The sequence below is a fragment of the Pteronotus mesoamericanus genome, unplaced genomic scaffold (assembly GCF_021234165.1).
Source record: "Pteronotus mesoamericanus isolate MK-2021 breed Mesoamerican mustached bat unplaced genomic scaffold, CSHL_Meso_final contig_56, whole genome shotgun sequence".
NCBI lineage: Eukaryota > Metazoa > Chordata > Mammalia > Chiroptera > Mormoopidae > Pteronotus > Pteronotus mesoamericanus.
Window position 1 is genome coordinate 7,244,929 of NW_026555201.1, and position 26,633 is coordinate 7,271,561.

At 33.9% G+C, this 26,633-nt stretch overlaps 1 protein-coding gene across 2 annotated transcripts in view; it reads left to right on the forward strand.

Moving 5' to 3' along the window:
• Positions 1-26,633, forward strand: part of MSRB3 (methionine sulfoxide reductase B3) — a 166,546-nt gene that overhangs the window by 37,683 nt on the left and 102,230 nt on the right. For both annotated transcript variants that reach the window (XM_054580055.1, XM_054580054.1), the window contains 2 exons: positions 13,613-13,721; positions 15,399-15,476. In XM_054580055.1, coding sequence (XP_054436030.1) covers positions 13,613-13,721; positions 15,399-15,476 — 187 coding nt within the window. The remainder of the gene's footprint in view (positions 1-13,612; positions 13,722-15,398; positions 15,477-26,633) is intronic.

Genomic DNA, 26,633 nt, shown 5'->3' on the forward strand with positions numbered 1-26,633 from the left:
ACAGATAACAAATAACACAGATTCAATGTATATTACCCAGACTTGCTTTTACTTTTTCCTCTCAAACAGTTTGAGCTTTGGTGATAGATAAACTGTTTGAGGAAGGGAATAAGTGCCTGTTATTGTGAGAATTAAAAATCCTGGCTCTTTTGGCTGCTTTTTTCTGGAGCAAATTCATATTGTTTGCTATACTGTAAATTCTCCCTTTGGAAAGAGGGAATGCTTGTAAGGAGATATGTACCAAGGCAGCATCCATAAATAAGAAGTACTATTTACTATTTAAATTTGAGTTGGCAGTAGTTCATTAATGGTATCTGATGTTATATTTATGTTTTAAAAAATAATTGAAGTTATCAATGTGTTATTTACCTACCGAATAATTGCCTTTCTATTTTAGTTTTTTAAAAACCGTTTTTTTGTCATGAAAATATGAACCATTTCTATGGTTGATAAAAGTTATGTATGTGTACCTACACACACTTTTTCATATAATTTCAAATTAGAGTTTTGTTAGATATTCTGAAACGCTTAAGAGAGGACTCTTTGACCATAGGTTCAGAACCTGTGTTCTAGAAGATACACATGAGCTCTGACTGGTGTGGCTCAGTGGATTGAGTGCTGGCCTGTGAACCAAAAGGTAACTGGTTCGATTTCCAGTCAGGGTGCATACCTGGATTATGGGTTAGGTCCCCAGTTCCGGGGGCATGTGAAAGGCAACTGATCAATGTATCTCTCACACATTGGTATTTCTCTCCCTCTCTTCCCCTCCCCTCTCCCTTACCTTCTCTCTAAAAGTAAATAAAATCTTAAAAAAGTAAAAGATACACATGAAACCAACATAAAAACTGAAGAACACAGTATTTCTGATTTCTCTGTTGATAATCACCAATGGAATTCTCTCCTACCTGTTTAAATTAATGCCTTTTATTCTGCAGTTTTTACCATTCTTACATGTTCTTACCAAAATTATTTGATTATATTAAAAATCATTTGGGTTAAGATTTTTAAAAAATAGATAAGTAGTTCTTTAAAAATAGACATACAAATGTCAACTCACATCATTCACAAAACAATTTACAATTAATTGATTGACTAGTATCTACTTTTTCCAGTAGATGGCACTAGATTTACATTCTTTCACAGCACGAAACGGTACTGATACTAGCATATAGGTGCATTGTGAAAACTTAAACAAAAGTATGTAAAAAATATCCAGTTTTAAAAACATATGGATTTACAAACCACAAATTTTTCTGCTTATATTATGTTCAAACAATATTTGTGGAGTGAAAAACCTTTTTCCATTTTCAATAGGATTCCAACTTCCTTATGCTTGGACATCTCATTGAAATTGTCTTTCATGTGTAGACTTTCTATAAACTAAAACAAGTTTTCATAAATTAACTTATCTTTTATCCAAATAGCTGATTTAACAGTAATTTATAGTTTTATATGAAGCTAAATTTTCTTCAGCAGACCACCCAAGAATTAAAGAAAATTTCACATTTTGTTTTGCTATGTTTTGAATTTTTATAGAATCTTGAAAATGTTATTAGTTTAATATGTTGACTATTAAGCATGAATCAGTTTTTTGCATGAATTAAAATATTTTTGGAAATGAAAATTTATATTTAAAATGTTGATTAATGAGTACTCTGATGTAGCTATATTTTTCTAAAACAAAATGTTTTAGTAGCTCTGTGATATAATAAAGTTTTAGTTAATGTTGAAAAGTTGCTATACATCATCTAATTACTACATGAATCTTAAAAATTATTTGTGCATGAGGTTAAATATTTTAGAACTATACATCTGTGTGAATAAGGTGTTGGGCATATGGTTTGTTAAATGTGGGTTTGTTAATATTTTGTTAAATATGAAATAAATCCTTCATATTATTTATTAATTATAAAATACATAGTAACATCTGGTAACAACAGAGATAAAATGGGCATAACAAAAAATAAAACAGATTTTAGTTTTTTTGAGAAATTCACTAATTAATGACTATAAAGAATGTAAAACATGTATGAGTTCTAAAAACAAATGATAATTCTATAGGGTTAAATTATTTAGACAATATGGACTTTTGGGGGTTTATGTAGGTAGAGTCATCAGATGTTGATTTGTCTAAATATGTTCACAATAATGTCACCTAACAGATCATAGAAGGATTTATTAAAATGAGTCAGAGTCACCTTTGACTAACAACAAACATGTTTAATGAAAGAATGAGGCATGAATGACAATACACAAAGACTCTCTAATATAGAGGCTAGATACTTGATGAATTTGCACTATCAGTCTTTTCTGGTTTATAGCTTCATCCTAAACATTTTATTTAGAGATTAAATTTCTCATGGCTGCTTTTCCTAGATACATTTTCATGTAAAATGCTTTAAATAAATTTTACTGAGATGCAATAGCAAATTATCTCTAATTACTTCTTGTGCCTTTGCATTTAAAATCAACCATTTATTTGACAATTTAAAATCCCCATCTCATTTATTTCAATTCCCTATTTTTCTCCCTTTTATATTTAGTATATTTCAACTTGTATTAGTCACATAAAATACATGTTATAAAAATATACCATGAAATGACAAAGATACCAGTTATTTAGGTGGTTTGTAAGGGCAATACATTTATAGAATTGAAATTTGCTCAATAACAACTATGATAAACATTTCCTTCAACACTGTATATATTTATTATATTCAGCCACACAATTGCAAACAAAGAATAGAATGCTAATTTAAATCATTAGATTATTTGAATTTTAAGCAAAGAAAACTCAAAATTCTATAGCCATAGGTTTAAAATTTTTTTTTTGTTGCAGAAATATGTATTAACTCACAGAATAATACTGCTCTTCATATTATATTCCATTTTGATTAATATTGTAATATTCTTGTGCAAATTTTAGATATCACAAATTTCAGAGCTTGCCATTGTATTATTGGTATAAATGAAGAAACACCTATCTTTTTGACCCTAAGAATCTGTTTTGTACCTTTTAGTCCCATTCTTCATCTGTAAACTGAGAATGATATAACTTCCTTGATAACTTTCTTGTTAACCCTTTCACAATTAGATATTAGCTTCAGGTGTAAACATGACCTGACATTTCCCAGAAAATCTACTTTGTGCAACTTTAATCTCTGTATGTAAGGAAGAATAAATAGAAAAATTTTTTAAAAAGGATGTGGTGGCACATCCAGTAAGTCTGAAAAAGATGATGGGTTTGATCTGTCAAAATCTTTTCCTAATACAGGAAAATTCTTGCTTGCTGCAAAATGAGCTCCAGAAAGACAGGGTTTTGTTGGGTTTTTTTTTGTTTGTTTAGTTCACTGCTACACCTCAGCAAGTAGAATTGTGTCTGTCACAAATATTCAATAAATATTTGTTGAATGAATGAATGGGTGTGAGTAAGTAGCATCATCATATGTATCAAAATAATGCCACATTGTAAATAATGTGATCTCTGTTTTTAAGGAATGTATATTCTGGTGAGAAGACGACCATTTAGGGTCCAGGTTTTGTTACCTATAGGATGAAGCAAGTCATATACCTAATGGTTTTATGGATCTATAATATATAAACATTTTCTCCTTCATTTTACTATGAAGCAAGGAAGCAGAAGTGAGAATCGTGGTGCTTCTTTCTGCCCAGGTGGCTTCTCGGATAAGATCTGAAGTAATGGCAGTTCTTCTGAAGGATATTGAAGGAAGGTGTAGACGTAATTAGCAGGAGGTGGTAGGGGTGGGGGATGGTGGCATGGGGGTGGGAATGGAATGCTGGCATGTGGGTTAGTAACAGATCAGTATGTTAAAAGATGTTAAAGCCCAACAAAGCATGGGTTCAAGAGAGAAATGTAGTGAACGAATAAATTAAAAGAGGAAAGCTGCAGACGAGACGCTGCCTCTCTTGAACCGGGTGTGTGCGTCAAGTAACTTCTTTGGGCCTTGGTTTCCTCGTGTGGGATTTGGACTAGTAGTTCATCTAGTTTCTAAATTATAATCTAAGGGAGGAGCATTTGAGATCTTGCTCCCCAACATATGCTGTCAGTTTAGCTCAAATAAACTCTTATAAAAATTCAAAAGAAATTATGATCTGAGGAACACTAGTTCTGCTAATACCCTCTACATCAGACCCCATATTCTAACTGAGAAACTGCATACTGCCAAATTATATAAATTCTAGGGGGCAGTGCGTTTACATTTTATCATCTTGATAATCGGGATGCAGCTTTAAAAAATCATTGTGATGAGAAAGTATTGTGTCATAGATTGGCAACTCTTTTTTTAGTTTCCCAGTGGAGCATAAAATAATGATGTGTCAAAATTTTTGTAGCACATTTTTAGTAGCACACATCAACATAAGAGGTCTTCGTTAAGAAACCCATGTAACCTGGTTGGACTATGGAAACTTCCTCCCTCCTCCCCAGCTCCAAGAGGAACCACCTTATATTTTCAGAGCCAGTATGTATTTTGAGTAATGTTTGATTAGGCAATCTCATAGTCTTAAATCCAGAGTGTTAATGGAATATTAGTCATAAACAATTTGAATGTGGAACTCTTGAGAGGTAATAAAGGATTCAGAATAATTAGAAGAAAAAAATTTAATCCATCATAATTTATTCCTTTTATAATTTCACTGATTTATTAAGCAGATACTGTTGCAGTTTTTAAACTAAATCCTAAGACACATAGTGAAAGCCATCATTTAGAAAATATCTTTTAGGAAGAAAATTTAAATAGCAATAATTAAAATGGAGGGTTGAATAAATATTTAAATACAACATGTGCTTATTTAGTGCTTACTCTTGCACAGGCACATTGTGAGGTGCTAGGCATGGAAAGATGACTGAAATATATATATATGTTCACTGTCCCTCAAGGAGATGTTGAATAATTCAAGAGATTCCTTATTCATTTTCTTTAATTATCTGGGTGATAAATTTTTTTTTTTTGCTTTTTTCCTTCAGAATCTACCAGATTTTTGTGGAATGTGTAGACTTCCATTTAGCTGTCTTATTGAACAGCAATTGCAGACTTGTTCTCTGCTTATTGTGCTTAATTGATTTAGATTTTAAATTTGATTTGGGCAACAATGTAATTTTTAGAAATTTACAAAGCTGAGCTCTTAGACAATATAAATTTTATTTTTTCTAATGAATACTTAATGTTACATTTAAATAAAATCCTGCATCATAACCTAAGAGAGGGCTCCTTTCCTTCCTTTTTGTGGGTGGTTACCTCTCATCTCACTTGCAGTCTGTGTTCCTGAGGGGGCAAGGGAGCATGGAAGAGAAAGCTATTTTGTGCAAGTCTTTTTGATTGCATGTGAAATGTAGAATGGAAATGAGCCTGTCTGTTTTTAATTTTTTTTTCTGTATGGGCTATGATGTTCTAGTGAAGACCCATACTGGAAAAAAAATTAAAAACAGGGAACTCCAACTTTGTCAGACGTTTCACATGCAATCAGATAGACTTGAAGTTAAATGACTTTCTCTTCCACTACTGTCATTTGATGATGGAAATGCCTTTAAAAGTTCTCTTTTTACTCAAATGCTTTGCAACACAGAAAATGCTTTTTGGATCAAGACATGTTTTAAATATTTTCCTAAACTCTAGGCTTTATGGTCCACATTAATATCAAAATCATTGCTCTTAGTATTTGCACTACATTTTGAAGAGTTGATACTTTAGGCTTTTTTTTTTAATACTTAAAGAATGCTGATAAAATTACTACTATACATAAATTCAAAAATAAAAAATTTGTAACACACAAGTAAAAGACAGAAATGTAAAATGTGGTTTCTATCTTACGGAGTCATTCAGGTGAATGTTTCACCAGGATGAATGTAGCAGTTAAGCTCCCCATTATCCCCTCTCAAGGAAAGGCACTTTCACAAATGAGAACTTACTATTAAAAGCTAGAATTTTAAGTCATTAATAGGCTTCTCATGTTGTGGAAAATGTATTTACTCCCACTGATTTATAGTGAGAGAATGATTGCACATATACCCCTTAATTTTAAAACTGCCTTATTTATCAGCTCCCCAACTTCCCTTCTAACAAATCTGAATCTACATTTTATTCTGGCTCTTTTGCACTTTGTTAAGATAGCTGATACCATTTACATGAAAGACCTTGCATTCCTTTCATCAGGATAAGAATAGTTACCACCTTGACACCATACACATTTGATCACACTGCATCTCTCAGCTTGTCTAGACGGAATTTTCTTCTCTATTTGAATCTCTGGCCCTGTAGACCCTGTTTCTGCAAATTATATGAGTTTTCCATATCCCAGTTAAAAATGAATGGAGTCAATCTAGGTGGCCAAAGTTTAAGAGTGTTAATGTCTTCTTTGTTAACTCTCTTTACACAAAATTTTCATATGCTTTTACTATAAGACTGCTGGTTGTAGTGATTGTTTTTCTTATCTTACAGCTAGGTTCCCAGGGCAGGAGCCTTGACTTAGTAATTTTTAACTTTTCAGTGCTCATCACAGTTCTGATTCATTGTTAATGTTTGATAAGTAGATGCAGAAAGTATGAATTAATATTAGGCTCACCAGTTTATATCTTCAAAGAATTAATAATCTGGGAAAATAAAACAAATAACTGAAGACATTTGAGAATAATTGCAAAGTGCTATATTAGCCTGTGTAAATAGTACCATGCAGAGTAAATACACTAATCCTAAGGGTATACAGATGAAAGGAGTGAACAGAATAGGGAGGAATTTATCAGAGTATTTACATGGAAGGAAAACTAGCTTGAAAATATTTCTTAGTTTATCTGTTCAGACCTTCAGTATGCAAACCAGAAGACCAACACTAGTGTTCAACTATGCACCACCAAAACATAGGGTCTTGTTTAGTTCAAGAAGTTCAAAATGGTAGGTTACCTTGGCATGCTTATAATGTTCACTAATGTTAGTTAGAACTCTGTGCATGGATCAATAGGATATAACTGAAACTGATCCATAGAACTGTTTTAGGTGAAATAACAGAAAAACAGCAAAAAGGTATGAAATGTGATTATTCCTGTGACAAATATATGATTTTTCTCATCTATAGAAAAGAAAAATCTTTACCATACAAAGAAACAGTTGTCTTTCTGACACCTAAGACCTGGGGTTTTATTCTTTCTGTTGTATTTTGGACTTGGAGGACAGATGAAATTAAACGGAATCTGAAGGTGAACATTAAAATGTTTTTAAAAAGTGGAAACTAAATTGAGGTACTAATTTTATACTTTCTTCAGTTATACATGTTCTCTGCCATCAGCAAAAGATTACTCTGAAGGGGAGAATTAGTGAAGTGGTTCAGAAGGGTTCAGCCAAAGCATTGTTTGTTCAGGAGCATTGTTTGGCGAATCAAAAATTAAACACATAAAACATCTACTTGGGTATCTTCTTACACATGACGCCAGACTGGGAATGATGATCGAGAGTCTGAAAGGGAGTATATTAGCAGAGTCTGCATCCTGATTTCTGTTCAAAGTTCAGCTGGACACTCTCTGAAAGCTATATTGAATATAGCACTTTGATAAAAGGATATTGAATAAGATTTCTCTTGGAAGGAAAAAAAAAGGTAATGTGAGACACTGTAGTAAGATACATAATTATAAATTTCCTGGCTTAAACATATATTCTTTTCATGTTTAAATTGTCACTTATCTACTCCAATCATATTCAGGTTTTAACACCTGTGTTGCAGTTACCTGTTTCATCCCTACCACTGGAGTATGAACTTCTTAGTGTATTCATCTCTTGCATTGGCCATTTCCGATGTATGTTCGGAAAGCACTTCCTTCAGATATCAGCACAGCCAGCTTCCTTTCTTCCTTCAGGCTTTGCTCAAATGTCACCTTCTCAGTGAGACCTACTTTGACCACTGTATGTAAGTTTACAGCCCTTACTTTTGGCTCCTCTAGTCCTCTTTGCTCTACTTAGTTTTGTTTTTTTCCTTCATGTACTTACCACCTTCTAGCACGCTCCGTAATTTACTTATTTTTTATTATGTTTTGTGTGTCTTCCTTTACTCCTGCTTCTTTATGGGAGCTTCACAAAAGTAGAATCTTAATTTTGTTTATGGTATGTTCTAAGTACTTAGAATAATGACAGCATATAACAGGTGCTCAATAAATAATTATTGAATGAATGAATGAGTATGTTTTACTTAGTTCAGTGCCTGGTACTCTGTAAATACTCAATATCTGTCACACCAATAAATTTAATAAAAAATTTTTTTGTTTTTATTTTTTTAAAATTTTACTTTATTTTTTCATAAAAAGAATAATTGCACCCATTTAAAAAAAGTAAGAAAAAAAGTTGGATCAATGGTCTTCAAAGTAAGACTTGAAACCCAAGTCTCCTGGAAATCAGAGCACTGCAAGCACAAGTGTCATGACATTTTAGATTGTGTGTTGATCCTAGGAATGTTTTTCCAATATAGGTCTACTTCGAGAAAAAAATCAGAAGAATTGGTCATGCTTCTACAAGCATGGAGGTTTTCTTCCCTGTGCTTTGCATTTTTTTTTCTTAAAGCCTTTATTGAATTACTGGCATGTAAAATAAACAAACAGGAAAAAATGGTTTATGGAATATATTTTATATTCTGTTTTTAAAGTGGACTAGATACAGCTATACATATGCCCACTTATTTAGAAATCCCCAACACTAATATACCTGGAATAAAAGTTTAGTCAGTTTTCTAAAATTAATAATCAGCTAAAATTAAAATTTATTTGTGAAAATTAAAGTATATTATTTTTAAGTATAGTCTCAAAAAATTTCAGCATGAATTTTACTGTTTTAACCTAGTAAACTCAAAGCAAAGCAAAATAGTCTTATTATCTCCTATTCACTTATTAACTTGGGAAAATACTTAATAGTTTCATTTTTTTTCTGATCTTAGAAACAAAATTAAGGTTATGGGATCTTTAGGATTTGTTTTGATTTTTCACACTGAAATATAAGATTTATGACTTAAAAGTGCTTTAAGATTTAGGTAACAGATCTGATTTACTTCTTAACAGGAAGTTAAAAAGCCTTTCAACATTTTATAGACTTTGTGGGAATCTGTTTGAACCTTGTCACTGACCCTATGCTGAAGGAATGAACGCAGGGAAAACAGACATTAGCTAATAGACAAATGTATTTATTTTTTTCTGGATGTACTGTGGCGATTATAACTTTACTCTCTTACCGTCTTAAGTTGTTAGGGACAGTTTTTAAGCTGAAAGTTATTGCATAATCAAAGGAGTAAGTGGCAGCATATTTCTTCCTCACAGAAAATAGTATAATGACCATTGGCTTTGCAGTCAGACAGCCCTGAGTTTGTAGATATACCTATTTGCTTTTTATCTTTAGTAAGTTATATTAAACCTATGAGCCTCAGTTTCTGTATCAGTAAAATAGGCATGACATCTGCCTCCTAGAACTACTGAGAGGATTACATATGCTTATGTATAAAAGTGCCTAGAAATGGGCCTGGCACATAGTAGGCACTACATTTTAGTTTTCTCCTTTCAATTCCTATTTTAATCATTTTAAGTGATAACATGAATAAAATACTGTTCTGAGGAAATTATTAATAGATATATAAATACCAATAAAATATTGCAGCACGCTGAAATACTTGATATGGCTACCTTTTAAAGTACAGTTTTAACTTCAGAATTTACTGTAATCAGCATGATAATGTAATATATTTATTCAGACAGTGTTCACGAAGTGAAAATTGCTATGATCCTTAGAGCAGACCTGTGAGGATGGCAGTGCAGAGAGATTGCCTTGCCTGAGGTCACATGACCAGGAATCAGCCAGAGCCAGAAATGGACTGCTGTAAATTTATTACTGCTTAGAGCAAAAGCTCCCCATTGGAGTTTCAAGACAATACTGCCTTTGAGGCAACAACATGGAAGAAGCCTTAAAATAAACAGAGACTTTGGGCATATTTCAGTAAATAAATACCCTTGGTTTGGGTCCAAGATGGATCTTATCTATACCGGAGTAACTTTGTAGGAAATGGTGTTGTGATAAGATACCAAAGTGACAGTATTGCCCCCTCATATATTCTTAGTGTTGCGTACACACACACACACACACACACACACACACACACACTCCTGCCTTCAAAGTACTCTTATTAAACATTTAAATAAAGGGAAAACTCTTTCCATAGCCTACTTCTAAGCCAATTTAAGATCATCGAACAGATGTCACATACTAATGTTAAGTGACCCTGTGTAATAAGAAAATTATAGTACCTAAGTGAAGATAGTAAAGAGAAACCATCCAATGAATTATTTTAGAATTTCAAAATGAAACAATTTCTTCAAAATTTAACAGTTGCATCATATGACCTTAGAAAAGTAAGTCTGATAGGAAGAAGGGGAATCAGAGACAAAAGTGAAGACTTTCGGTGTTTATAGCGGGCAGGCCAAAAGTTGGCTTACAGTGTGTATGGAAAATAATGCAGTAATTATTAAATAATAATGTATGAATAAACTATTTCGCATGCTTACAATGTAAACCTACATTGCCCATCTTGTATGTGCCAATTTTTGGTTCTGATGCTAAAGAGCTAATGTAACAGTATAGTTTTTGATTGTCCTGGAAATGTATTATGATTAAACTATGTGGCAAGAAATTTATTAAAATCTGGCTAACTTCTCATTGAGCTGTTTCATATAAAATCACAATAGTTGTTTCTAGTTGACATATACTTCCCTTTGCTATTAAGTACACTTTAAAAGCCTAATTATTTTGAGAACATAGTATGACCAAAGTATAAAAATGTACAAAGTTGACAACTTTAAATAAGCACTAGCATTTCTTAAAGAACAAACCTCACTTACAGTTAGGAAACAATATTTATATTTAAGGTTGAAAAGCCAGGATGTAGGAAAATTTTGCTAATTTGGAAGATGACCTTTAAGTGCACCAAAACCAAATAATTTGTAGGCTATGACATAGGGCACATTCCTACAAAATTTGTGTGAATACTCCTTTAGTAGTTCTTGAAAGACAAACAAAGAAAGCTGGAATGAAATCTCTATCCCCCTCTCAAGTAAGACGGAGAGTAACAAAAGAGTACAGCAGCACTCTTTCAAAGCTTGCCATTAAAACGAGGTCTCTGTAGCACAGTTAATGAGATGGTTCAGAGTTGAAAATAATCTGTTTTTAAGAATGTTTAGATCAAAAGTAATTTCTAATCTATGAAGTAAAGTCTCTTCAGTACCCTTCATTCACCAGTAAAGCTTTTATGTTTGTATTATTTACTTCAATCAGATGTTTTCAATTTTACCTTTTCTCCTTATACAAATACTTGACGTGGTTTGTCAATACTGACCAACACTTTTATTCTTTCTCTTCAGAAAAGAGAGATTTTTGAGAGAGGGAGAATGAAAAAGAGAGAAACATCTTTGCCTAAACGATTTGCAAGCATCTGTGCTTTAAGCTACTTTTTATGAACACTCCTTAGTAAATGACTCAAGGTAAAAAAGCAGAAAAGCATCCAATGTTAGGAAATTGCAATCCAATACCATGTAATTTAAACCTGCAGTTGCTTCTCTTGTACTAAATGACATACAGATGGGTAGCTTAGTTCTCTCAACTTTGGGAACACAATTGGTCTTTTTGTATGAATGAACATATATTAACAAAAATATTTTGGACAGGATTGTTTAATTCCAATTGTATAGATTTTAACTGTCCATGCCATTGGGAAAAATAATTTTAACGAACATATTTGGTCGTGATAAATTTTCAGTTAATGATTTCTTTTCGAACAAAAATCAACAAAGATGCAACCCTTCCAACAAATAAAGAAATAAAAAGAAAAAGATAATATCTAAGAAGTCTGTAGTGATTTGAGCAGAAAGGGGCCCATCATGGTCACCTGATTGTTTCAGAAAGAGCAGTTCTGCATGCAAGCTGTGGAGAGGCTTGTTCTGACAGGACAGACATTTCTCAGGGAAACATTTCTACATACCCCTTGGAAAATATTAACAGGGCAAGTAGTAGGAGTTTGGATAAAGCCTAGTGTAATATGGGGAGTGGGTAGGAGTGCGGGGAGGTCCAGTGAGATGAGAGACCAGCATGCATTAGTGATAGGCTAGCTCTTCCTATGGATCTTTCCCGGCCAGCGCAGGGCCAACATGTGTTGTGTAGCGTCAGGAGAGGCACTGTTTGACAACCCGCAGGTGTGTTCCAAGGTGCACCTTTCTGTTTGCCTCTCATTTGCTCTTCTCTGGCCTCCATATTTTCTCCAGGGAGAATCAACCACCCTATATTGGTGGCCCTGGTTCTGGAAGCTGATATCCTTCTTCAATCCCACCATCAGGGTAACTGGTTAGTTAATTTTCTCCTAGTTAAATGTCAGTAAACTCACTTACGAACGTTAGGTGCCTTAAAAATAAAAGTAGAAATCATTTCTACTCAATCATATTTCTTAATATTTCAAAAGAAGTTGAGTTTAACATTCAGGAAACTAAACAAGATTTCTTTTAGTAATTTCAAAACATTTTCAGGTAGGGCCATCTGCAAGCCTCTTTTTCCCTGTGATGGATGGCAAAGAAAAACGGTTTTACTGCAGCCCGTAAGGTTGCCTTGTCCTGGAGTTGTATTTCTTTTCACTCATTGCGCAGGTAAAATAAAATACTACATATAAACAGGTGTTGTCTGAACATTTTACTGCAGTCTGTATAGGCTGAAATAAAAGCTGCCATTGTTATTAGAATCACATTAAAATTATTTCACCATTCAAATACACTTAATCAGTGAAGTGTTCCTAGATACCCTTTGCAAAAAGAAAATGTAGGTCTCTAAGTATATTCACATTCACGTTTCCTCTTCTCTTTGTCTTTCCCCCTCCCTATTTTTATCACCCTTTCTTTGGAACTTCTTGAATCTGCATTAGTGTAAATGCCTTCTCCTGGAGTCTATTAAAAGTTTCTTGCTGCCTGTTTAACATGGTAAGATACAGTCTTTAAAGAGACATTAATTTTTAAGAACTCTACAGAACCTAGTAAAGTACCCAAGAGAATCACAGAGAACAACAATTCCTAGTTGTGGATACTGTATCTTTAGAGTTTTAAAAAATAGGATGGTATTTAAAATACCCAGAATGGAAATTGAATGGTGAAGGTTTCAAGCTATTCTCTACTAAGATGCAACATTATTGAATGGAGAATTATTGTGTAACATAATATGCCCGTCATCTTATACATACAGTGTAAATAAAGTTATACTATTAAAATTCATTTAAAAAAATATCAAGGTATTGGAGACATAAAGGATGTACTGTCATCTTCTGATTGTTCAGAGAGTTTTTACTATCACATGCCAGCAGCCCAGGCTGTAGCACATTTTCAGTGCTCCGATGCAGTCACATGAATCTTGAGAAACTTTTTTTTTTTTTTTTTTTTTGACTGAGAGAAATAATCAGCTGCAGTTCAGGTAAGTTTGTGCATTAGGGACTGATCTGGTCACTGGCAATTGACTGCACAAGCTGTGCTGCAGCAGCCAGCCAAAGCAATTATTTAGGATTCAAACTAAAAAGCCTCCTTCTCCCATATCCTTTCTCTTTCCAGGGTCATGTAGGGATAAAAAGAACTGTAAGGTGGTCTTTTCCCAGCAGGAACTGAGGAAGCGGCTAACACCCCTGCAGTACCATGTCACTCAGGAGAAAGGGACCGAAAGGTAAGGTGAACTATAAGAAAAAGTCATTAAGCAAGAGCTAGGTTTCTTCTCCCCAACCCCTTCTGTCTTTGAATCCTCTTCCTTGACGTTTAATTCAAAGAATTCTACACTTATTTGCTAAAGACTACAAATTAGGATCCTTGAAAAGATTTGAAAATGGTATTGTTTAGGTTAAGACTAAGTTTTATTTATTCTTTCCCCCATTTAATGAACACTCTATCTTATGTAAAGTCACAAGGCTTTTATTAAGGGCCTGTTTTTAGTTTACTACAAAATGTGTGGAAGTAATAGCGATTTAGGTACATTTTTTGGGAAGACATCACAGTAAGCAAAACCATGAGGGACATGGCGCTATGCCAGGATGCTGAAATTTTGAAGGTGGCCATTGTAAGTATAGACGTTTTGGCTGCAAAAAGAAGGTAGCATAATTTAGTTCCTTTCTACCCCACTCCAATTTCTTTTTGAAGCACATGTGGAGAAAGTATTTATTGGCTCATTTGTGGTTGGAATGTCAAAAATTTTCAATAACTGCCCTCACATGGCTTTGGTCCCTGGAAGTTCGCCCCGAGTCCTGAAAAAAGAGTTTGTTCACTTCCAAGACTCTTTTTAGTGAATAAAGTCTCTCTCAGCTGATTCCAGCTCAAAGGTAACTTGCCAAGGTCCAACCATTTTGTTGTCTAATTTATACCATGGAGCTTGGCATAAGGCCGTAACTTACCTCTGATCCAAATTTATTAATGATGTAACTTCTTGTTTTCATTCATGAAGTGAAAGAGCTCTTTACCACACATGGGGTTCTTGTTAATAGGCAACACTCTCTTCCTGTCACAGTGGATTCTGTTTACTGAATTTACCAAGTGTTGACTCTCTGACAAAGTCCACCCTTACTACACAATGAACCAACGGTGGACTTCAGTCTCAGCCGAGGAGGACTTCTGCCCGTCCTGTTGTGTACAAGACTAGCAAAATGATTTAATGCACACAAACAACTAGAGATTAGGTCATTCTTAAAAATTCTGTTTATAAAAAAATTGGACCTCATAAAGAGGGTGAAAGGATAATAAAAACAAGCTGCAGAGCACATAGACTTTTTGTTGGGTTAGCACAGCTGATTCGTATTAGCTGAATGACCTCCTAGCCTTTAAGATTGTTAACTTAGAAAAATATTCCCTTAAAGCTGCAATATTCCTTTTCAAACCAAAAAATAAGACTCCTTCCTCTTGAAGTCTTTGGATCCTTCTGCATTTTCTGGTATATATTCTGGGACACTGTAGAGTAGCAGAGATCTTATGTAATAATGTGTTGTGTTTTTTTTTTTTTTTTGCCTGTGAATCTCAACTACAGGCTTTTTTTTTTTTTAAATAGGATTTTTTTTCCCTAAGCCTTACATAACTACATGGCTTTATACAAACACACACACATACACACACACACACTTACACACATATATATTTTATTTAACCTGCACTAGTTTGGAGTACTTATATGCACATTTTATTATATAGATTTGAAATACATTAGTAATGTTCAGATTTCCATATGTTTGGTCTGTTCTCATTATAAGACAAAAAAAATCCTTGAAAGATTTATTATAGAAATGTATTTTAAGCAAATACATTCTGTAGGAATAATGCTAACTTTACTTAATTTTTTAATACTCTGTTTATTATTTATCAGTGCCTTCGAAGGAGCATATACACACCACAAAGATCCTGGAATATATAAGTGTGTTGTTTGTGGAGCTCCATTGTTCAAGTAAGTATGTTAAATCTTATGGATATGGACATATCACAGATGGCAACAAGTTATTACTTGTTCATATTAGAATCTTTACATTACTAAATTTTCTTATTTTTACTTCCCACCCACAAAAACAAAAGTAATTATTGATTTTTCCCCATTTGTATCTTTAAGATACCCAATATTAACTTGTTCATCGCAATAAACATGATACTTAGCAGAGCTACAAGAAATTTTGGTGAGCATAAAAATGTTTCTGTACTTATTGAGTTTTCCACCAGCAAGTCATGGCTCTAGATTTATTTATTGGACTATAATGAAAGTTCTTCATGTGCTTCCTTTAGATTGAATAATATCCACCAATTTGATTATTCATACTTCTTCAATGAGGGGTAATACCCCATATTAGAAGTAACATGGGAAGTATAGCAGATACTTGTACATATGTAAGAAAATTATATAATATGAATTTCATAGTTTTTGCATTTGTCCAAAATCTTTATTTTAAAGATCTCAGTAGTTTACTGCAAAATGTGCAGTACATGGACTTTACCACCAGATAGTTAATTCAGATATTGTATTCTGGAGACTATGAATCTTATTCAAGAAAGGAAAATCTTTACCAAAATTTATTTATTTAGGTAGAGAAAATCAAGAGCCTTGTACTCCCATGGGGATGCTGATTTGGGGAAATAAAGGGACAGAAAGCTTAAGTAAGAGTAAATGTTATGTATTTAAAACAGAATGATAAATTTCTTAGGGGAAAAGAACAAATAAGAATGAATACATGTAGCTTGTAAAACATATCTCTCCAAAAATATTTCCCTTTTAAAACACTAGCATTTACAGTTTTTTTTAGAAATAACAGGAAACAGTAGTTTCCTTGAAAATTTTTAAAAAATGTTTAAAACCTTTCTTACCTTGCATTAACCTTTGTGCACACTATTGTTGGTTGAGAATCTGTTCTGATTTCTTAGGTATTTATTCTTTATGTTAAAAAACCAGCCCTTCAAATTGTCACCCAATTCCTCTGAAAACACACATCCTTATATTACAACACCTTCAGCTTGCGTCAGAATAATTGACACAACACTGAAGATAGTTGCCGAGCCACGTTAAACTTGTTAATATCCCAAATGGTAAAAATTGGCCACATCCCCTTTGCTTTTTGTTTAAGATTCCCCACCTCCTTTCTTATCATGGGATTCAGTACAAAAATGGATCTGAGGATAACCTACTGTTTTAAATAAGAAACAGAACCACTGTACATAAAAGCTTTAACCCATGTGAGATTTTGAATTATGAAAACTAAAAGCAAGACCCTTATCCAGGCATAGGTCCTGGTGGGGTTCAGGGAGTTTGACATTTGATGTGATATTGCCTCTATTTCCTTTAGTGTTATTGTAAGGAAAGCTCTTATTTTCTGTTTTTATGGAATATGGTTTAATATTGTTATTTGCCTTTTTAAAAAAAATTGTCCTTGTTTTCCTGTCAAATTTGTGTGTGTGTTGGGGGGGGGTGCGTGGAGGAGGGATGCAGAATATCCCTGCTTTAAGCCTCTAGAGTGGACTGATAGTTCATTGATTTGGTCTTACTATCTTCATACTGGAGACCTTTCCAGGGAACACAGGGAACGGGCAGTTTTGAGGGAATCACTTTTTTGGTCCTCAGCTGTAGGTACACTTGGCTGAAACCAATGTGTCTGAGAGTCTGTGGTCAGCCACTTCTTCCTTCCTGTTTCCTATATTATAATCACCCTTCTCCCACTTCATAAAAGATGTTCTTTCACTCATCTCAGATCCTACTGTGATTTATTGTCCCAGAGTAAAATATCTAAGACATAAAGTAAAACAACAGCATTGCTTTTGAAGGAGAGACCCCTGAAAGCAAGGCAAAAAAAAAAAAAATTGAAAAATATTGAACTGGTAAAAAATTATTAAAATATTATTTCATCTTGATAAAGTGCAGTCTACTTGTTTATCTTGTTTATCTCTGTCTGTTTTCTCTATTTTCTACTAGTCTACTTGAGTGAGATGGTTGTCGTGAGAACATGTATCAACATATTTACATATTTATTCAAATTGAAAAAACTAAAGTCTTTTTTGGGACAGATAATAAGCCTGATTTGATTGGCAGATATGATAGGGCTGCCTTTGCAAATTAGGTTATATGGTGGTTTTCTCCATTCATTAAATGATCTAAATATATAACTCTAAGGTTTTGAAAAATAATTTATACATAGAACACCAGGAAATTTATCTTTCTCAGTTATTTAAATTTTGATATGATATTTTAGTTGCTACTTTAAAATATATGAGGATGTATGGAATAGCACCCATTCTGGATACAGAAACCACATAGTAATCTGAACAGGCAGGTTTAATATAAAGAATTATCACCTATAACAGAGGATTGTGGTAATGAGGGATTGTCTAGTAATAAGTAAATAGAAATTCTGAAGAAAACAGAAATAGCGAATGTGAAAACTGGTTAGAACCATTAGGACTGAAGTGCGGCCCAAGGAAAAGTTTCCCCTGCAGTCCCCGCCTTCCCACCTTCCTCTCCTTGGTGCTGAGATCTAGACTATTGAAGAGGGCCTGGCTGTAGCTTACTAAATACCAGAGAGGTCGCTGTGGTGTCACCATGATGCAGCTTTCCAGAAATCTGCCTTCTGGAATTTGCTGGGAATCTACCCTCTAGGGCAGCAATCTTCAACCTCTTTCTCAAGGCACACATAAACTAATCACTAAAATTCTGGGGCACACCAAAAATACAGGGTCTGGCAGAAGTAAGGCTTGCTTGAGTGTGGTTGGTAGGGTATGTGAATGTCTCGCACGAGATGGACAACAATTGGAACATTTCACCTAAAATGTCATATGGTGGGCTTGACTGTGATATTGTCATGTTACAGGATCACATGCTTACCGTTTTGTAATAAAAAATTTTGTAATAAAAAGGGACATTGTTTGTACTGTACCCTGTATATATATTTTGCCAATCTGACAAAAAATAGGCATGATTTTGATTCATTCACACTGGATGGCTATTGTTGTGTTGGCTATTGTCTTTTAAAATTTTACAATCTAAGGGAAAAGAGGTCAGTGCTCCTGACTAAATAGTCAGGTATTGCATGTTTTAAAAATTCTTGCAGCATATTGGTTGAAAATTGCTGGTCTAGTGAATCAGTGGCATCACTATCAGATATCCTCTTGAGATAGTTGGTTGCATACTTTGAACACAGATCATAGGAAACAATTGAGGGGCATGTGTGTGTGAGAAAGAAAGCATGTGGAATTTTGTTAGCAGGGAATGAAGTAAGAAAGGCAGGCAAAAAAGACCGAATAGCTGAACAATATTGGAAATAACAATGGAAGGGAAAGAGGAAATAAAAAGAAAATAGAAGTGCTGAATTTGAAAATGCCTAATCATTAGCAGTATGTAAAGGTTATTTTCCTAACTGCCATTTCTGTTATTCACACTCACAGTGTGTGTGTTTACATATTTGTATAATCCTCTTCATTTACTTAACTCGTGTGCGTGTGTGTGTGTATACACATATATACACTGATATATGTCTTTCTTACAAAAAGAAGTCCAGTCAATTATTCTTATTTCATTTTCATACTTTACCCTAAGTATATTTCCACTCAACAATATACTGCTTTCTTACTGCTTACCAAGTACAAGAACCTTATTCACAGACTGCTTATAAACCAAATGTGTAATTTATTCCATGGTTCACATTTTCTTCACATTCACAAATTCTACCAAGCTAGTTTACATCTTACATAGGACTACTGATTTTCAGTTAGTAAATTAACTGACAGAAGTAAGAATATTCTCTCCTCTGGTTATTTGAACTTCTAAAATTTCATAAAGTGAATTTATTGCACATCAGATAAACCAGGAAAGGCATTGGTAAAATAATTTAATTCAAAAAGTATACATGACCACTTATATTTTGCTTTGGCCGACACTTTGCCAGGTGTTGTGAAAGAAATCTATGAACGGCTTTCTCCTTAAGGTACTGACAGTTTTGTTGGAATGATAAGAAAACACAATAAACAATTATAAATATGGAAAGATAATGTTAGTTTCTATCCTATTATGCCTGTTTGAAATGCTTTCTTGTATAATAGGAAGGTATATGGTTGCACCAAAACAGAGCCAGTTTTCATGGAGGACATGAAACCACATTTTACCAGGCAGAGAAAAGATTTTAGTTTTGCCCAGGGAGGGGATGCCTGATAGAGAATGCCATGTAAGGAGAATAATTGGAGATAGGCTCAACAGTGGATTTTTTAAGGAAATAGTTAGGAGACTGGTCCAGTAGAAGTGGGGAGGTGAGTTATGTTGGGAGTAACAGGAGATGCAGCTGGAGGGCTAAAGGGCACGCATTAAGGGAGCCTTTGGATTCCAGAGAAGACATCTCATTCCCTACTTGGAATCCTTTAAGCCCTGGCATCTTTCCTCCAGGAAGCCCTGCCTGAGCCTTCCAGGATGAACTTTATTGTCCCTCATCTCTGCTGCCGTAGGACCTTGTATGCACTTCCATCATTGCATGTTCTACTCTGTGTTGCAACTGTTTATGTGCCTGTCTGCCTACTAGTAAGTGAGCTCCACAGTGGCAAGGCCATGTCTTAGTCATATTTATGTCTCTAGTCCCTGGCATGTCATCAGAATCACTAAATATTTGTTTGTTGATCAGATGCATGTCTGAACATTGTCAGACAGATTGTGGAGAAATTTTGAACAAGACAATAGCATGATGATAATGGGAGATAAGCCATAACAGTGTACAAGATAGATTTCTGGGGGTGAAAAGAGAAGGAAATAGGGACATAACAGCCTCAGTGCAAACTTTTTTCTTTGTTAGCTGATAAACTTCAATATTTTCCAAAATTATCCATGTGTAATCAGCTCCTGATAACCTTAAGGATTTGAGGAATGACATAGGATAGTTTTTATTCTATATACATTTGCTTGTAAGAACTTACACTAAATTAATGGCTCATTTTATATAGGTTCATTGATGATGATGGTGATGATGATGATACAAGAGCTAACACTTACATAGCACTTAGCAGATGCTAGGCATGGTTCTAAGTGCTCTCTATATAATGATGAAGAAACTGAGAGAGCTAAGTACCATGTGGAGATCACATAGCTAGTATACAAATGGATTTGGAATAGTTACACTCAAATATTAGAGGAGACAAAAGCTAGAGAATCTTAGGAAAATAAAGTTTTAATGTTTTGCTTTGGTCACTCTAGCCTGGTTATTTGGCTCAGCACAATGGCAATAAGTGGGACACACATATACTGGATTCCTTGAAAAATCTGTATTTGTCATAGTACTTACATGGACAATTGAAGACCATTCTAATGGGGGTGGGGAGCTGAACCAAAAGTAAATAGATCCATCACAGCAGATCATCAAGAAGGACTCAGCTTCTGGCTGGTTGTTATCCTTAGGGAAGCCCCTTGGAATCCTGACAGGAAGAAGTAGCCAATGTTAAGTAAGCCATAAGGCCTTTCAACATCTGTGAGGTGGGACAGCAGCTGGATACATGGGCAGGATTCTAGTTATTTAAACTGAAGAGCATTTTATTTTTACTTAGTGACTCCCCATTACATTTTCTCAAGTAGCTGTATTCCAAATTTTTACCTCTTTTTTTTTTTTTTTGGAATGGTTTTTTTTTTTTTTTTTTCCTGAGACGACTGAGGTCAACTGACATGAGCTATCTTAGCTGTCTTTCTTCCCATCTTAACATTTCTTTGTATCTTAATTTTCAACAAACAATCAGAGCACCCATGCATAGGCTGAAAGCAACCGGTGGAAACAGTTGAATATTAGACCAGATGTGTGACCTCAGATTCATCACCTATAAAATGGGGAAAATAAAACCAAACAGGTGTAAGAACTAAATGCATAAAAATTCCTAGTATATGGTAGATATTCTACAAATGTTAAATTCAAGTGGCCTGACCAAGTTTTAGGAACCTATCATACTATCACAACAGCCTAAGAAATTCCTTATAATGTGAGAAAGTGCAGGCTTTATTAGAGAAAGTCTGTCTGTTAACAGTATATATTAGTGTGATGAGTCACTGCTCCAGCTGTGTTGCTACATTTCAAATGGAACTCTGCTGCAAAACTGTTCGCACATGCTACATTTCACATGAGCCTCCTGTGCAATTTTATTCTAGGCTACTAGAAAATTTAAGCCGTTTTTCAACTCTTTAAGAACATAAGCCCTTTCACTGAAGAAATTCCAGTTCAATGCCACACACAATTTACTCAACTGCACAATTCAGTGTATGTTACTCCTTTTACCACTAAAGAAGACTTTCAACATAATCTTTTCCTCTTCTGATATAATGGTAAGACTGTGTGTGTGTGTGTGTGTGTGTGTGTGTGTGTGTGTTGGGGGAATGAGGGGAGAAATGTAAAAGCAGGGAGGGGAAGAAAAGAGGGAGGGAGGAGGGACAGTTTTCTATTTTTACTCTATTTAAATCCCATTTTTTTCAGCCCCTTTCAATGATATCCCTATGATATTTACTCATAAACCATTCCATCATTATGAAATTCTGCTAGGGAGAGTAACATGAACTTAATTTCAAGCTTTCTTTTTATAGAACTCTAGTTGGAAATTGCTCATAATTCCAGCAATTGTTTCTTAATCTTTAACAAAATGCATTTAACTTGAATTTAAGAGATTCGAATTGCCCTTCACCTCATTTTAAATTCTTTGACAAAGCTTTCCAGTACAATGAAATTACTCTATAATGAACTGCATTCCTGAGTAGTGCCTTAAACTTTTGTTATTTCAAAATGTCTCATATTTTATTTTAAAGAGAATATAAAGTTGACTTCTCTCATCCCATTGACCCTCCCTGTCTTGTTCCCAAATACAGTGATTTACAAGAAAAGTATCTGTAACAGAGGGAGCTACTTTTCAATATTCATTTCATGTGAAAGCTCAGGGCAAGACCACAGCTAGATTGAAAGAAAAGTACTTCCTGGAGTTACTGGCAAAGATAAGGAGCAAAAAATATTATGAATGTGTGACTCATTAAACCACCAGGAAAAAAAGAAAAGCATAAATAGCATAAAAGTATGGCATAAAATAAAGGAAAGAACAGCTCCTTTTTAAAAAGAAATCAGAGAACTATGTCAAGGCATGATTCAAAGTTTAACAATATGCAAAAATTATTATAACTGCATCATTCTATTTAAATATTAAATATTAAATATCCAGCCCTCACTGGGTAGCTGAGTTGGTTAGAGAGTTGTTCAATAAGCCAAGGTTGTAGGTTTGATCACTGGTCAGGGCATATACAAGAATCAACCAATGAATGTGTAAATGGGTGGAAGAACAAATCAATCAGTCAGTCTCTGTCTTCCACCCTCCCCCTTCCTGTCTCTCCAAAATCAATAAATGAAAATTTTTAAAAAGTTGTATATACATACATATAGAAAAATTGAAGCAATATTTACGCATAATGTCCCTGGATAGTTGAAAGTGTGAGCTCGAGTGTGTGTGCATGTAGGTGTGTTTTGAGGGAAGAAAAGTGGGGGAAAGACAATGTTGCCTTATATTACCTAAATCACAATCCTGTTTCTTTAGTTAATTTTCCAAAAGTACACAGACATAGCTTAGATTCTTCTTAGTGAATTAAAATGGATAGTTACAGTAAGCTGGGAAACATAATAGGCAAAAGTTTTATCTATATCTTCATGTAAATTTATCTTGTTTGTGTCATCAGAAAGTTCATGTTTATTCCACTTCACTAACTTTAAAATTGCTTAAAGATATTGAATAGCTTGTAAAAATAATATATGAATTTTAGCAGTTACATCTGGAGCAATCCATAAGGCTGCTCTTCTTGTAAATAAGTAACTCTTTTTTTTCAAAATCTGGTCACTGATTCAATAAGAATTGCATAAATTTTCATTGAGATACATGTCTTCAGTGTGTCTTACACATGAATAAGTGACCCCGTCACATAACATTATCAAAGAAAAGTACAGAAGCCATCCAGGGAACCAAGTGGAGACAGTGTTGTAGAGTTTTAGAATGGACTTGCTACAGAAGCAAGTTACTTAAACAATCCATCAAATTTTCCTCATCTATAAAATGGTGAGAATAACATCAACTCTTTGTTTCTCATAGAACTGTGGTAGCACATGAAATAATTGTATAAACATATTCTAAAAGATATATAAATACAATTTAAGCTTTAAAATATGGTTCAGCTTTAAATAAATTTATATGGTAAAGTATAAACAGCATGCAAATCTAAAGTTCTCAAAATTAATGTTGACTCCAACATTACCACATGTTTTATAATAGAGTGACTCAGTGATCCACCTCATCCAACATATTTTCAGTTTCTGTAGAATAGTTTTTGAAAAATTTAGTCTGGATTCTCAATTCCCAAAATAATGTGACTTAGATGAGTAACTGAGAGTTTTAATACACTAGTTATTTGCAAGTCTATAAACTTCATGAGAGAATAGGTCATAACTTAAGATTTTTGTAACCTCCACCTACAGGGGCATAGAACTTTCCATATTCTTGACACTTAACTATTTGTGAAATAAATGGCTTAGCCCTACTAAGTCAAGAATAACAGACACCAGAGTTAAATTATTCCAGTTGATATGAAGTATAAATAGATATTTGGTTATGGACTCCCTTAACTATTATCCTCTACCACACATTGCAAAGTGTTTTCTGTAGACTACTCATAGAACTTACTTTCAGTGGATTATTTCAACAATAGCACAGCTTGCAACTACAAAGGTGTACTTATCTAAAATAAGGGAAAGACAAAAATGTTAATGGCTGGGACCTTTTACATAGAAATATCAAAAAGAGCAAAAAGTGACAAATAAGATCAATTACCCAAAGCTATATCAAAAGCAAAGTCCATAATCAAAGATTTTTATTAAAATAGGAAATATTTAAAATAACTAAGTAAAATAAAAATGCTAGAAAAATAACAAACACCATAAAAAACTGGGACAAAATGCCCATCTTTTCCCTGCAGGCATTTACTAATGTCTGCTAGGCATGGGAAGAGAGGGAAAGGTTCCAGACATTCAGAAGCAATGATGCCAGCAGACCAGAATTTCTCAATCTCAACACAATTGACATTTGTACTGGATAATTCTTTACTGTAGGGGGCTGACCTATACATTGTTGGATATTTAGTAGCCTCCATAACTTCTACCCACTACGTATCAGTGGCACCTGTCCTCTGACCCCTGGTTGTGATAAAATTTTTTCAGGTATTTTCAGATATTCCCTTGGGGGCAAAATTACCTCCAGTTGAAAACAACTGCTCTAGATAATTAATAGAAAAATAATCAAGCTCTGATTTGTAGTGTTTTTGATTTCTGTGGTGCAAATACTTCCACCATGGGCTCTATCAAGCTATAAATATGCCATCACTGAATGTGGAGTTGGGAAAAGATGTATAGTAACACTATTATGTAATATTCCTATAAGGCTGATACAGCAGATGTAAATAACATGGACAACAGTTAAATTTAGTTTAAAAATTTACAAGTGGTGAGTTTTGAATATTACATTTATTTAATTCATTTAACTGTGTAATTCATTTTCAATAATGCTTATGTTTAGCAACTAGCTCCAAAAGTTCCCAAACTTTTAACAGTAGGTTCTCTTGAGCATTAGCACATCAATATAATGGGAGCAAACTAAGGGTAGATCAAGTTTATCAAAAACTGCAGCCCAGCGTCAAATTAGTTCATTCCTTCGTTGATTTTCCCCTTCTCCTTCCTGCCTTAGTTGCCTATCAGAGGATAGGCTGAACCCTCTGTAGAATATGACATAATCCTGAGTCCAATTATTTGTGCACAATATCTGGCATTTATCAAAAATTACCAAGCACACCAAAGTAAAGGACCAGGGGAAATAAACTGATAAAAAGAACAGGTCTATAGATGGCCCATCTATCCAGACATTTAAGTCATCAGACACAGATTTAAAAATAACTGTGATTAATACATTAAAAAAAAATAGATGACAAGATGGAGAATTTCACCTGAGAACTGGAATCTATTGTAAAGAACAAAATAGTTCTGGAGCTGAAAAAAAGCAATAATTGAAATATAAACACTAGAGATGAATTCAATAGCACGTTAGAAAAAGAAGAAAGCAGGATTAGTGAACAGAAGAACTGGTCAGTAAAAAATATCCAGGGTGAAGCAAAAGAGCTAAAACAAAAAGTTTTGAGATAATACAAGACACACAATTTCATGGAGAACATATTAGAGCCATAGAAGGGAAAGATAATCAGAAAGAAGAAATATTTGAAGAGATAATAGCAAGAATTTTCTGAAACTGAGAAAAAAACCCTAAAGTCACAGATTCAAAAAGTGCTACAGATCTAAAACAGAACGAGTACAAAGAAAATCATATCTAGACACATCACAGTAAAACCTGATGAAAATCAAAGGCAAGGAAAAACTCTTAAATGCACTCAACTAAAATAACTTGAAAAATAAAAAAGCAGAACTGTTAAATAAATCCAAGAGATTGATCTTCAAAAAGACCAAGTAAAGTTGAACATTTCTGTCAAGTCTAATCAAGAGAGAAAAAGAGGAAGAAAACAGGTTTAAAACATTAGGACTGAGAATAGGATAAATAACCAAAGATATGGACAAAATTTTAATGTAAGAGAATACTGTGTATAATGCTATTCTAATAAATTAAAAATCTCTATAATTTTCTAAGAATAAAATAGAAAATTTGACTAAACAAGGGTTATAAACTTGAATTGACATAACCCATGAAATTGAGCGTTATCACAGACCAGCTTGGACTTTTACAGAAAAGAGAAAAAAATTATTTCCATGCCATTACAAATGGTGTAAATCACAGAAAATAGATGGAAGCCTATTATTTCCTTTGACAAATGTAAAATGCCTCTAAAGCCAAGACCTGATAAAAACATTACAATTGAAGAAAAATTATAGATGAACCTGATTTATGAAAATAGATATAAGGATATTAAATAAAATATTAGTAAAGAGAATATAGCTATGTGTTGCATGAGTAATATGCCATGACACGTTGGGGTTGACTTCAGGAATATACAAGCAGTTCAACACTGGGACAACTCAGGAAAACATATAAT